At 44.4% G+C, this 14,082-nt stretch overlaps 1 protein-coding gene across 1 annotated transcript in view; it reads right to left on the bottom strand.

The window, feature by feature from the left end:
• RAMP3 (receptor activity modifying protein 3) overlaps nt 1-4,818 on the bottom strand; it is a 436,298-nt gene extending 431,480 nt beyond the window's left edge. The window contains exon 1 of the mRNA XM_069730379.1: nt 4,424-4,818. Coding sequence (XP_069586480.1) covers nt 4,424-4,499 — 76 coding nt within the window. The 5' untranslated portion in view covers nt 4,500-4,818. The remainder of the gene's footprint in view (nt 1-4,423) is intronic.
• Nucleotides 4,819-14,082: the final 9,264 nt, after the last annotated feature.

The following is a 14,082-nucleotide window of genomic DNA, read 5'->3' on the forward strand; positions in this document are numbered from 1 at the left end:
ACATTACTAACATATATAAAGCATAGTTTCTCTCTATACAGTATATACGTCTGATCTCAAAGTTGTGGCCAACAACCACTAACCCCTTTAGCAACAACGCCTCAAATCTAGACTAAGGGATTATACTGATCCATCACGCCATGTTTGGTTGAGATGTCACAACATTTTTACGTAATTTGTCAGTCTTTGTCAACTATAAAAACTTTTTGGAAAGCTGAAGTAGGATTGGTGAGTGTCCAAGTGCACCTGACAAATGAATCATTATGCCGAAGAAGTAGAGCAAATTATAAGTGAAATGCTTCCCAGCCCCTGACTTGGCTCATATTTCTGTCCGACGTATGGCGGCTGAACAATGCGCCAAATTCAATAATGTGCCACTCCATGAGCCTAATGCAAAAAGCCACCATCTACTGGCTCCTTCATCTTTATAAACTCTACATATCCTCTGCTATATCAGTATTTCATTCAAGGGGTTCTGTCGTTTCATCATTTCTCCTAAATTTGGGCAAGTGAGTAAGAATGTTAGAGAGGTCACAAAACTGCGCAGGGACAAACAGGTTAAATGAAAAAACTCAGAGCAAGGGATGCATAAGTACTTTAGTAACTCAATAGAACGCCCAGTGTGTGTGTATATTATATGTATCCCAAGATGGACATAAAGAGGACAAATCAGAAAAATATATATAACCAAACAGAGAACACACAACCGAACAAATGCCCAAAAATAAATTAAATTCAAAATAGGTTTATTTATACAAAAATATATACCAATTGGTAGGGGGAAAGAAACCAAAAAAGAGGCACAACAACAAGGAGACAGGGCAACATACAATCCTGCACTGGTAGAATAATGGCGTAAAAAATAGAAAAAATATATAATAAATATAAAGCCAACCACAGAATTGAAAAATTATATACATATATATACAGTGGGGCAAAAAAGTATTTAGTCAGTCAGCAATAGTGCAAATTCCACCACTTAAAAAGATGAGAGGCGTCTGTAATTTACATCATAGGTAGACCTCAACTATGGGAGACAAACTGAGAAAAAAAAATCCAGAAAATCACATTGTCTGTTTTTTTAACATTTTATTTGCATATTATGGTGGAAAATAAGTATTTGGTCAGAAACAAACAATCAAGATTTCTGGCTCTCACGGACCTGTAACTTCTTCTTTAAGAGTCTCCTCTTTCCTCCACTCATTACCTGTAGTAATGGCACCTGTTTAAACTTGTTATCAGTATAAAAAGACACCTGTGCACACCCTCAAACAGTCTGACTCCAAACTCCACTATGGTGAAGACCAAAGAGCTGTCAAAGGACACCAGAAACAAAATTGTAGCCCTGCACCAGGCTGGGAAGACTGAATCTGCAATAGCCAACCAGCTTGGAGTGAAGAAATCAACAGTGGGAGCAATAATTAGAAAATGGAAGACATACAAGACCACTGATAATCTCCCTCGATCTGGGGCTCCACGCAAAATCCCACCCCATGGGGTTAGAATGATCACAAGAACGGTGAGCAAAAATCCCAGAACCACGTGGGGGGACCTAGTGAATGAACTGCAGAGAGCTGGGACCAATGTAACAAGGCCTACCATAAGTAACACACTACGCCACCATGGACTCAGATCCTGCAGTGCCAGACGTGTCCCACTGCTTAAGCCAGTACATGTCCGGGCCCATCTGAAGTTTGCTAGAGAGCATTTGGATGATCCAGAGGAGTTTTGGGAGAATGTCCTATGGTCTGATGAAACCAAACTGGAACTGTTTGGTAGAAACACAACTTGTCGTGTTTGGAGTAAAAAGAATACTGAGTTGCATCCATTAAACACCATACCTACTGTAAAGCATGGTGGTGGAAACATCATGCTTTGGGGCTGTTTCTCTGCAAAGGGGCCAGGACGACTGATCCGGGTACATGAAAGAATGAATGGGGCCATATATCGTGAGATTTTGAGTGCAAACCTCCTTCCATCAGCAAGGGCATTGAAGATGAAACGTGGCTGGGTCTTTCAACATGACAATGATCCAAAGCACACCACCAGGGCAACGAAGGAGTGGCTTCGTAAGAAGCATTTCAAGGTCCTGGAGTGGCCTAGCCAGTCTCCAGATCTCAACCCTATAGAAAACCTTTGGAGGGAGTTGAAAGTCTGTGTTGCCAAGCGAAAAGCCAAAAACATCACTGCTCTAGAGGAGATCTGCATGGAGGAATGGGCCAACATACCAACAACAGTGTGTGGCAACCTTGTGAAGACTTACAGAAAACGTTTGACCTCTGTCATTGCCAACAAAGGATATATTACAAAGTATTGAGATGAAATTTTGTTTCTGACCAAATACTTATTTTCCACCATAATATGCAAATAAAATGTTAGAAAAACAGACAATGTGATTTTCTGGATTTTTTTTTTGTCAGTTTGTCTCCCATAGTTGAGGTCTACCTATGATGTAAATTACAGACGCCTCTCATCTTTTTAAGTGGTGGAACTTGCACTATTGCTGACTGACTAAATACTTTTTTGCCCCACTGTATACACAACAATTGTGGAAAAAAAATTATATATATATTTATAAAAAGACGAAGGCTGACGCCGAAACGCGCGTCGGGGACTGGCACATCCAGGAGGAGGGCAGCATTACAGGTATAGCCTGCTTCGAGACACTCTATTTTAGCTATTTGCAGTAACAACATTATTTACTCGATGTGTTATACGTCACTGTGTCTCCTGATCTATGCAGCAACTCCCTGTACCCCTTACTAATATTTAAGCATATTAGCATACATTATATGTAGCCGCACATTTCCACATTTTCAAGTACTGGGTTTTACACATCCTACCGCAATTATAGACATTATATTAACCCCTTTGGGTCTCTCTTAAAGGTGTACCACCCATTTTTTCATTCATTTATTCTTTTATTATTTAATTTTGTCTAGTGCGTGCATATAACATACATATATATATATATATATATATACATATCTTTTTATAAATATATATATAATTTTTTTTCCACAATTGTTGTGTATATATATATATATAGAATTTTTCAATTCTGTGGTTGGCTTTATATTTATTATATATTTTTTCTATTTTTTACGCCATTATTCTACCAGTGCAGGATTGTATGTTGCCCTGTCTCCTTGTTGTTGTGCCTCTTTTTTGGTTTCTTTCCCCCTACCAATTGGTATATATTTTTGTATAAATAAACCTATTTTGAATTTAATTTATTTTTGGGCATTTGTTCGGTTGTGTGTTCTCTGTTAGGGACAAACAGGTGAAGAGAGCTTGCTATAAGGAACATATTATACACATAATATACACATAATATACACATAATATACACATAATATACACATAATATACACTATCCACCCTTCTCTCTCGGCTTCCTCAGCCCTATGAAACATTTCACACACTGTCTACAAGGAGGGAATTGCCATCAAATAGTTTTATTACAACATTCAACTTCATTCCAACTGGTGAAGAATAAGATCTCAGGACAATTCTAAGACCTGACTCAAGATTGTGGAGAAAACCCAGGAGTGCTATCAGGCAGTGCTCTGGATGTGGGGTCTCCTACTGGCATCCCCCAGGTCAGGCCATCTCACAACATCCGCCCCTTGTCCAGTAATGCTATCAGTAACAAACAGACTCGGTTTATTTATACACTGCCATTGTATCGCACACATCCTCTGCAACTGCACAAGTCCGGTCCCAGCACTCCCTCCCCTCTCCTCACCTCTCCCCTCCTCACCTCCTCTCTCCTCATATCCTTTTCTCTCCTCATCTCCCCACTCCTCACATCTCCACACCTCTCCTCCCCACTCCTCACATCTCCACACCTCTCCTCCCCACTCCACACCTCTCCTCACCTCTCCTCTCCTCACATCTCCACACATCTCCTCACCTCTCCTCTCCTCACCTCCCCACTCCTCACATCTCCACACCTCTCCTCTCCTCACATCTCCTCTCCTCACATCTCCACACATCTCCACACCTCTCCTCTCCTCACCTCCCCACTCCTCACATCTCCACACCTCTCCTCTCCTCACATCTCCACACCTCTCCTCCCCACTCCTCACATCTCCACACCTCTCCTCACCTCTCCTCTGCTCACCTCTCCACACCTCTCCTCACCTCTCCTCTCCTCACCTCTCCTCACCTCTCCACACCTCTCCACTCCTCACATCTCCACACCTCTCCTCACCTCTCCTCTCCTCACCTCTCCTCACCTCTCCTCTCCTCACATCTCCACACCTCTCCTCACATCTCCACACCTCTCCTTACCTCCTCTCTCCTCACTGCTCCTCTCCTTATAATGTCACTGGTCAGACCGCCACACAAGTTGTATCAGTAGAGGCAGCAGCTGGCATCCAGCAGTGACCAGACATGGCTCCATCAGCTCAATACTCACCACAAACCACAGATACAAAAAGTTGTAGAAGAGACAAGACATGTCTATCCATCCCGATCCCAAGCACTGTGAGCATGAGCGCAATGGCAGGAGGCTGTGAAGAGGTCCCTCACACCACAACTATGAAGTTCATCTTCTGTGGTCCCAGCAGCAGCAGGAGGATGCAGCCAAGCAGCTCCTGTCCGTACAGATAGCCGCCCAAGGCACAGAGGAGAGGCACACAGTGCCCAAAGCCCAGGACTCCCTCTGTAAGATGTCTGATGTGCCTGCAGCTCAGTGTGGCGCCACCATAGACAGGAGCGTGGGGTGCAGCTCCGCTCACTGCCTCCTTCCTCTCCCAGGCTCCCAGCAGCAGCACAAATGGAGCACAAGTTGCTGTGATTGTTTTCTCCTCTGGCTGTCGTCCAATGATCATTCCCAGCATGGAGCAGCCTTAGGACCCTTCTCCCCAGCCTCCTGACACTCCTCCTTCCCTCCTCCAGAGCAGCTGCACCAGACAGGGTTAACAACCTCACAGCTGTCAGCAGCTTCCAGCTACATTGGAGTAGCCATCCCAGGCTGTACAGTATGGAGCATCACCTATAGAATACCAGGAGGTGCTCCTGGCATGGAAGGGACCCCCTGCAGGGGTTTCTGGAAAGAGCAGGACTCACCCACTCTCGACAATACAAAGATGCACATATTATATATATATATATATATTATACTCGTATTATTATTTTAGTGTTATTACTTAGCTGGAAGAAAATACCAGATAAGACTGAACATGTAGCATATTCCTATGAGACCCTAGTGTACACTGTTGTAGAGGGACACTGTGCAAGCAATATCATGTAGGTCAACGGGGTTTTCCAACGAACGAAAGTTCATTTTAATCAATAGATCTTGGATTAATAATACTACTTATAATAAGTTCCACAATTTGATGCGTTTAACCCCTTAACAACCAGAGGTATTTTTGTTTTGCATTTTCATTTTTTACTCCCCTTCTTCCCAGAGCCATTACTTTTTAATTTTTTGGTCACAATGGCCATGTTATGGCTTGTTTTTTGCAGGATGAGTTGTACTATTGAACGACACCATTGTTTTTAACATATCTTGCACAGGAAAACGGGAAAAAATTTCCAAGTGTGGTAAGGTTGTAAAAAAAAGCACAATCCACAGTTGTTGTTTTTTTTTTGTTCTGTTTTTTACCATGTTCACTAAATGCTAAAACTGACCTACCATTATGATTTTCTAGTTCATTACAAGTTCAGAGACACCAAACATGTCTAGGTTCTTATTATTTAAAGTGAAAAAAAAAATTCCAAAGTTTGTTTAAAAAAAATGGTGCCATTTTCCTATACCCGTAGCGTCTCCATTTTTTGTGATCTCGAGTTGGGTGAGGGCCCATTTTTTGTGTGCTGAGCTGATGTTTATAATTATACCATTTTGGTGTGGATACAATCTTTTGATCAACCGTTATTGCATTTTAATGCAACCAAAAACAATTATTTCTGGCATTTTGACTTTTTTTCCCATTATACTGTTTGACAATCAGGTTAATTCTTTTTTTATATTGATAGATCAGGCGATTTTGAAAGCGGCAATACCAAATATATGTATATTTGATTTTTTTTTATTATTTTGAACTAGCTGAAGAGCCCAGTGTTGCCAGGGCATAGTAGCTAACTGTGGTTAGTTGTAACAAAATATAATGATTATCCTCCATCCCATAGTCCCATGCCCTTATTCCCATCTTACATATCCTCGATCCCATAGTTCCCTGCCCATATACGCATTAAGACATCATCTTCACTGTGACAACAATTCTGACATCATCATCGCCATGGCAACTTATTATGACAACATTGTCACCATGGAAACCATTATGACATAACCGTCACCATTAAAACCTATTATGACATCATCGTCACCATGGCAACAATTATGACATCACATCACCATTGCATCCTATTATGACATTTTCGTCATGGCAACCATTATGACATCATCTTCGCCATGGCAACCCTTATGACATCATCATCGCCATGGCGACCTTTATGACATCATCATCAATACACACACACACGCACTAATTTTTATATATATATAGATGGCGCAAAAGGGGGTGATTTGAACTTTTATATTTTTTAAAAAACTTTTTTTTTACTTTTTGCATGCTTGAATAGTCTCTATGGGAGACTAGAAGCTGCAGTTGTCCGATCGGCTCTGGTTGCAACCTCTGGTTGCCTTACCAACCCATTGGTGACTTGTGATCACGTGATGGGGTCACCGATGGGCGGAATTTCTTTCGTGCTTGCCGGAAGCGCGAGTTAAATGCTGCGGGCACATGTCAGCTGTACAGTATATATCAGCTGCCATGTGCCCAGAAAGGTGCAGGTCTATCACAGCAATCAAAATGAACCAATTTGTAAAAATTTCCTATTGTTGCCGAGCACTGGCTGGCAAATCTTGGTGGGCGCACTGGGCATGCATCCGCCATTTTCTTCCAGGAAGATGACGCGGAGGGTCGATAGATGGAGCAGAAGGGGCTGGGGATGGCGGATGTGTCAGGAATGCTTGGGGGACCCCATTTCTCTCATCTCTGATATACTAGATCATATCAGAGGAAAGAGAAATAAATTCTAAATCGGACCTTTTTTATTGTGATCGCTGTTATTTATTGAATGGCGGCGATCACATGACAGGAAACCCCAGAGATTTCCCAATGCTGGGGGGGGCGCTATACCCTTATTTCTCAGCACCGGGACTACAAGTCCCATCGGGCTATGCCTGCTACAGTGACAGTGATTGACACATTAGCCAATGATGGGACAGTGGTAGTCCCATCATCCGGCTAATGTGTTGAATGTAAAAAAAAACAACACAAACATGCATACTACATACTACATACAACATACTACATACATACTACATACAACTACATACATACTACATACATACATACTACATACATACTACATACATACTACATACTGCATACATACATACAGCATACATACAACATACATACATACATACATACTACATACATACTGCATACATACATACTACATACATACAGTGATTGACACATTAGCCAATGATGGGACAGTAGTAGTCCCATCATCCGGCTAATGTGTTGAATGTAAAAAAAAACAAAAACACAAACATACATACTACATACTACATGCAACATACTACATACACACTACATACATACTACATACATACATACATACATACTACATAAATACATACTACATACATACATACTACATACATACATACTACATACATACTACATACATACATACTACATACATACTACATATATACTACATACATACATACTACATACATACATGCAGCAAACATACAACATACATACATATATACTACATCCATACTACATACATACTACATACATACCACATACAACATACTACATACATACTACATACATACTACATAAAAACTACATACATACTACATACATACATTCTACAAACATACAACATACAGCATACATACTACATACATACTACATACATACAACATACTACATACATACTACATTCATACTACATACACACAACATACTATATACATACTGCATACATACTACATACAATACATTCATACATTACATACAATACATACATATATAGACATACAGTACATATAACATAGATTACATACTCACTATCACTTGTCACTTTGTTCCCCGAAGCCAGTGTCATCTGTAAAAAATATGAAAATAACAAACAATATAATCCCTGATCCGCCGAAATCCACAAGTGTCCCACGACGATCTCCCGTGGAGAACGGCAGCATCTCCTGATGCGACCGCTCTCTAGGGGCTCCAGGAATACAATGACGGGAGGAAGGAATCCTTCCGCACTGTATTCATCCGCCGCTGTGTGAGAAATTTCCCACGCAGCAAAGGTAACCACTCAGTGATGCACTACAGGAGCCATTGTCTCCTGTCAGTGTGTCACTGGAGGCCTATAGAGCAGTGACATCAACCGAATTGGACTACGGTGGACAGGTAGTATGCGGTTTATTATTTTACATTTTTTGCAGGCGCTGAAGTATGGCAAGTATGGTTAAATGAAGAATATTAAAATACTTTTTTTCTGGCTGTGTCTTTATTTATTTTTTTAAAACTCTTTCACTACACTAGGATTAATAATGGATAAGCGTCTTATTGAAGCCTCTCCATTATTAACCCGGCTTAATGTCACCTTACAAGGTGACATTAACCCCTTATTTCCCCATATTCCACCGCTACACGGGAGTGGGAAGAGAGAGGCTAAGTGCCGGAATTGGCGCATCTTACAGATGTGCCATTTCTGGGGCGGCTGCGGACTGGTATTTGTAGCGGGGTGGGGCCAAGGAAAAAAATGGCGTGGGCTCCCGCGCAATTTTCTGCGCCAGAGGGGAAAAGCTGACTGCCGGGGGCCACTATTTGTAGCCTGGGAAGGGGGTAATACCTATGGCCAATCCCAGGCTATGAATATTAGCCCGCAGCTGTCTGAGTAGCCTTTACTGGCTATTAAAATAGGGGGACCCCCAAAAAATGACGGGGGTCTTCGTATATTTTATAGCCAGAAAGGCTACGCAGACAGCTGCGGGCTGATATTCATAGCCTAGAGAGGGGCCATGGACATTGCCCCCCCCCGGCTACAAATACCAGTCCGCAGCCGCCCCAGAAATGACACATCTGTAAGATGCGCCAATTCCGGCACTTAGCCCTTCTCTTCCCATTCCCATGTAGCGGTGGGATATGGGGTAACAAGGGGTTAATGTCACATTGCTATTGTAAGGTGACATTAAGCCGGGTTAATAATGGAGAGGCTTCAATAAGATGCCTATCCATTATTAATCCTAGCGTAGGCCCGCACAGAACCCCGGCAGCGCGCACAGACCCCCGGCAGGCCCTTAAAGACCCCCGGCAGGCCCACACAGACCCCCCACAGTCACGCACAGACCCCACCCGAACACACAGACACGCAGTCTCCGCCCACGCACCGCCCACACTCCATTATAGTGCATCATTGCACTATGGGAACTTCCGATTCCGGTATTCGATATCGTAAAAGTATCGGAACTCAGTATCGGAAATCCAATACATGGAATATCGGCTGATTCCCGATATTTGCAGTATCGGAATGCTCAACGCTATTGGTCACTCTTCTCTGCACCCGCTCTGGTTCAGCTATGTCTTTCTTATACACCGGAGACCAGAACTGTACATATTATTCTAAGCGTGGTCAGACTAGTGACTTGTATAGAGGTAAAATTATGTTCTCCTCATGAGCATCTATGCCTCTTTTAATGCATCCCATTATTTTATTTGCCTTTGTAGCAGCTGCCTGACACTGGCCACTAAATGTGAGTTTGTCATCCACCCATACACCCAGGTCTTTTTCATTGACAGTTTTGCCCAGAGTTTTAGAATTAAGCACATAGTTATACATCTTATTACTTCTACCCAAGTGCATGACCTTACATTTATCCCCATTACAGCTCATTGGCCATTTGTCAGCCCAAGCTTCTAGTTTACATAAATCATACTGTAATATAAAATTGTCCTCCTCTGTATTGATTACCCTTCAGAGTTTAGTGTCATCTGCAAATATTGAAATTCTGCTGTGTATGCCCCCTACAAGGTCATTAATAAATATGTTAGAAAGCAGAGGGCGCAATACTGACCCCTGTGGTACCCCACTGCTAACCGCGACCCAGTCCGAGTGTGCTCCATTAATAACCACCCTATGTTTCCTATCCCTGAGCTAGCTCTTAACCCACTTACACATATTTTCCCCTATCCCCATTATTTTCATTTTATGTATCAACCTTTTGTGTGGCACCATATCAAAAGCTTTTAAAAAGTTTATATACACTACGCCCACTGCGTTCCCCTGGTCCAGTCCGGAACTTACCTCTTCAGAGTGGTGGAGCAACTGAGGAAAGGAGCACAGTGGAGAAAGCAAGAGGTTCAGAGGGGAACTGTGAACAGGCACTCTCAGAGCCGAATCGCAGGAACCGGGCACAGGTAGCCCGAGGCTGTGTTGTACTCTAGGACACATATCAGAACCGGAGGGCATAGCACTGTATGTTTTTTGCCCACACCATGCCTGGAGGTTGTCATGCCGTTGCTGCCGCCGGCTCTTCCCACTGCAGCTCGCCGGGTGCGCGCGCGCGCGCCGCATTCAGCTCTGCGCGTGCGCACATCTGATTCCTCTATTGGCGCTCTTTCCTGTCCTCTCTGTCATCCTGGAGGACTGTAACCCGGAAGTAGCTCCCATGCTGCTATGTAAACTGCTTCCTGCTGCTTCTCTGTGCCTGATGTTCATTTGTGCTTACAAGTGCTTCTGGCCACCTGTGGTCTCTGAGCGTTCCTAGCTCTCTGACTTTGGGTCTCCTCCGCCCTCTGCAGTGCCTGCCTGTTTCCTGTGTTCCTGTCTTGTTCCTTCAGTTCCTTTTCCTCTGCAGTACCTGCCCGGCTCCTATATCTTTTCCTTGCTCCCGTCAGCCTCGGTCTCTCCATATTGTCCTGCCAGTCTCCGTGCCTCTGTAGCGTTCCCATCTTCTCCCTTGTCTCAGTATTTCCTTTCTGTTCCCTCTTTCCCTTTGTGCCTGCTGTGTTCCCATCTGTTCTCAGTCGACCCTCCAGCTTCCGTGGCGATAGTCCCTCACGGGCCTGCCCCTAACTCTCCCTGTATAGGGGGCGGTCCACCTGGTCAGCTCGTCCGAGAGGGGTTCGTCATCACGGTCCAGTGGGTCCACTCTCCGTTTGAATATACATGCTCTAATCGGACTGCACTCGGGTGACATCCGAGTGCAGCCAGATTCTTACAGCGTCACAGTAACATCAGGCCATGGACCCCGCTGGAGTCTCTGCCACTCAAAAGGAGTTACTCTTTTTGCGTGAAAACCAGACTAGGATCATGTCATTTTTAAAGAATATGGAGTCTCGCCTAGCGGCTTTACAGCCTTCTGATCCTGGTATTGCTCCGCAGTTGGTTGCCCTTCAGCAGGAGCTAGATCAACAACGGGACACTCGGTCCCATATTTTGAATTTTATGGCCTCCATTAATGATCGGCTTCGCTCACTCCAGAATGTGGCCTCTGGTTCCACTCCTGTCTCTGCGCCACAACCCTCTCCCCGACTTGCTAGACCTCCTCGGTATGGTGGGGATTCTAAAGCGTGCCGTGGCTTTCTTAATCAATGCCAGTTGCATTTTGAATTGTCTCCGCTACTTTATCCTACCGACCGAGCTAAGGTTGCTTTTATAGTATCCCATTTGGAGGGTGAGGCTTTGGCATGGGTTAATCCCCTCTGGGAGCGTGATGATCCTTTGGTCTCCCAACTCAATCCGTTCCTGGATACCTTCCGTAAGGTTTTTGATGAACCTGGTCGTCTGGTCTCTACCACTGAGTCCCTCTTTAACCTTTACCAGGGTACTCTCTCAGTAGCCCAGTACGCCATCCGTTTCCGGATTCTGTCCTCAGACCTTGGGTGGAATAATGAGGCTTTGGTTGGAGCGTTTTGGCGTGGTTTGTCTTCACGGATTAAGGATGAGTTGGCGGGACAGGACACTCCCACCTCTTTGGATGATCTTATCTCCTTGGCCATACGCATTGATCTGCGCTTTCAGGAGCGCACTCGTGAGCTTGCCAGAGAGAGGAGACCTCTTCGCCAGACCACTGTTGCTCGAGGGACTTCCTTTTCTCAAGCAGCCCCGGTGGCTTCTTCATCTTCTCCTGAACCCATGCAGGTCGATCGCCTTAAGTCTTCTGAGCAACGCCGCAAAGAGAGACTCGCACAAGGTCTTTGTTTTTACTGCGGCAGTGCCTCTCATCTCTTACGCGCGTGTCCTCAGAAGTCGGGAAACGCATCCGCCTAGGACAGGTAAGAGAGGCCTTCCTAGGTGGTTATGATTCCTCTCCGCCTCTGGTTTTGTCTGTTATTCTTCATTTAGGTTCCCATCACTTTTCTCTGGAGGCTTATGTTGATTCAGGAGCGGCTGGGAACTTTGTTCAGCTCGAGGTTGTTAACAGGCTTGGGATACCTGTTAGACCCTTGGAGACTCCTAGACAAATAGCTTCTGTCGATGGTCAGCCTTTGCGGGAGACCGTCAACTTGGTTACGGAGGAAGTCGAACTTCAGATTGGAGCACTTCATCGTGAGAAACTGGCCTTTTATGTTTTACCTTCTTTGTCTCATTCTTTCCTTTTGGGGCTTCCTTGGTTGAGAGATCACGAACCCACGCTGGACTGGCGTACTGGAGATGTTCTACGGTGGGGACAGTCTTGTCTGAACAGGTGCCTGCTTCCCGTCAAGCCTGCGTCCTCCTCTTGGTCTGCTTCGGAATCCATGGGAATTCCTCCTGCCTATTGCGCTTTCTCGGACGTCTTTAACAAGAAGGAAGCGGAGATTTTGCCGCCGCACCGTTCTTATGACTGCCCGATAGACCTTGTTCCTGGTTCTACTCCACCTAGGGGTCGTATTTACCCATTGTCTCCTACCGAGACGCAAGCCATGTCCGAATATATTCAAGAGAATCTGGCCAGAGGCTTCATTCGAAAGTCTTCCTCACCTGCAGGAGCTGGGTTCTTCTTCGTTAAAAAGAAGGACGGTTCTCTTCGCCCATGTATAGACTACCGGGGTCTCAACACCATCACGATCAAAAACAAGTACCCACTTCCTCTCATACCAGAACTCTTTGATCGTCTGCGTGGAGCAGGAATCTTTACCAAATTGGATCTCAGAGGAGCTTATAATTTGATACGTATCCGTTCTGGTGACGAGTGGAAGACTGCGTTTAATACCAGAGATGGTCATTATGAATATTTGGTTATGCCCTTCGGTTTATGCAATGCACCCGCAGTCTTCCAGGAGTTCGTAAATGATGTTTTTCGGGATCTACTTTACACCTGTGTTGTAGTGTACTTGGACGATATCCTTATGTTCTCTCCAGATCTGTCTACTCACAGAAGAGATGTACGGCAAGTACTTCAGCGTTTGAGAGAGAATCGGCTGTATGCAAAACTGGAAAAATGTGTCTTCGAACAGTCATCTCTACCCTTCTTGGGTTTCATCATTTCCGACGCTGGTTTGTGTATGGATCCGGGAAAAGTTTCTGCCGTGCTCAACTGGCCGTGTCCTCTTGGAGTGAAAGCAATTCAGCGATTTCTTGGATTTGCTAACTACTATCGGCAGTTTATACCTCACTTTTCCTCTCTTTCAGCTCCAATCTCCTCCATGATTCGGAAGGGTGCCAATCCTCATCTGTGGTCGTCTGAGGCCGAAGAGGCTTTCCGGTCCATCAAGCAAGCCTTTGCCTCAGCTCCTATTCTTCATCGTCCAGTGGCCAATAAACCCTTCATCCTTGAAGTAGATGCTTCTGCAATTGGAGCTGGAGCTGTGCTCTCGCAGAAATCCTCTTCTGGTCGTCTTGTGCCTTGTGGTTTTTTCTCAAAGATCTTCTCCTCCTCGGAAAAAAATTATTTCATCGGTGATAAAGAACTGTTGGCAATCAAGTTGGCATTAGAGGAGTGGCGGTACCTCTTAGAAGGGGCTTTACATCGTTTTATAATCTACAGCGATCACAAGAATCTGGTGTATATTCGTTCTGCGCAAAGACTTAATCCTCGGCAGGCCAGGT

Source organism: Ranitomeya imitator, chromosome 6 (assembly GCF_032444005.1).
Source record: "Ranitomeya imitator isolate aRanImi1 chromosome 6, aRanImi1.pri, whole genome shotgun sequence".
Lineage (NCBI taxonomy): Eukaryota > Metazoa > Chordata > Amphibia > Anura > Dendrobatidae > Ranitomeya > Ranitomeya imitator.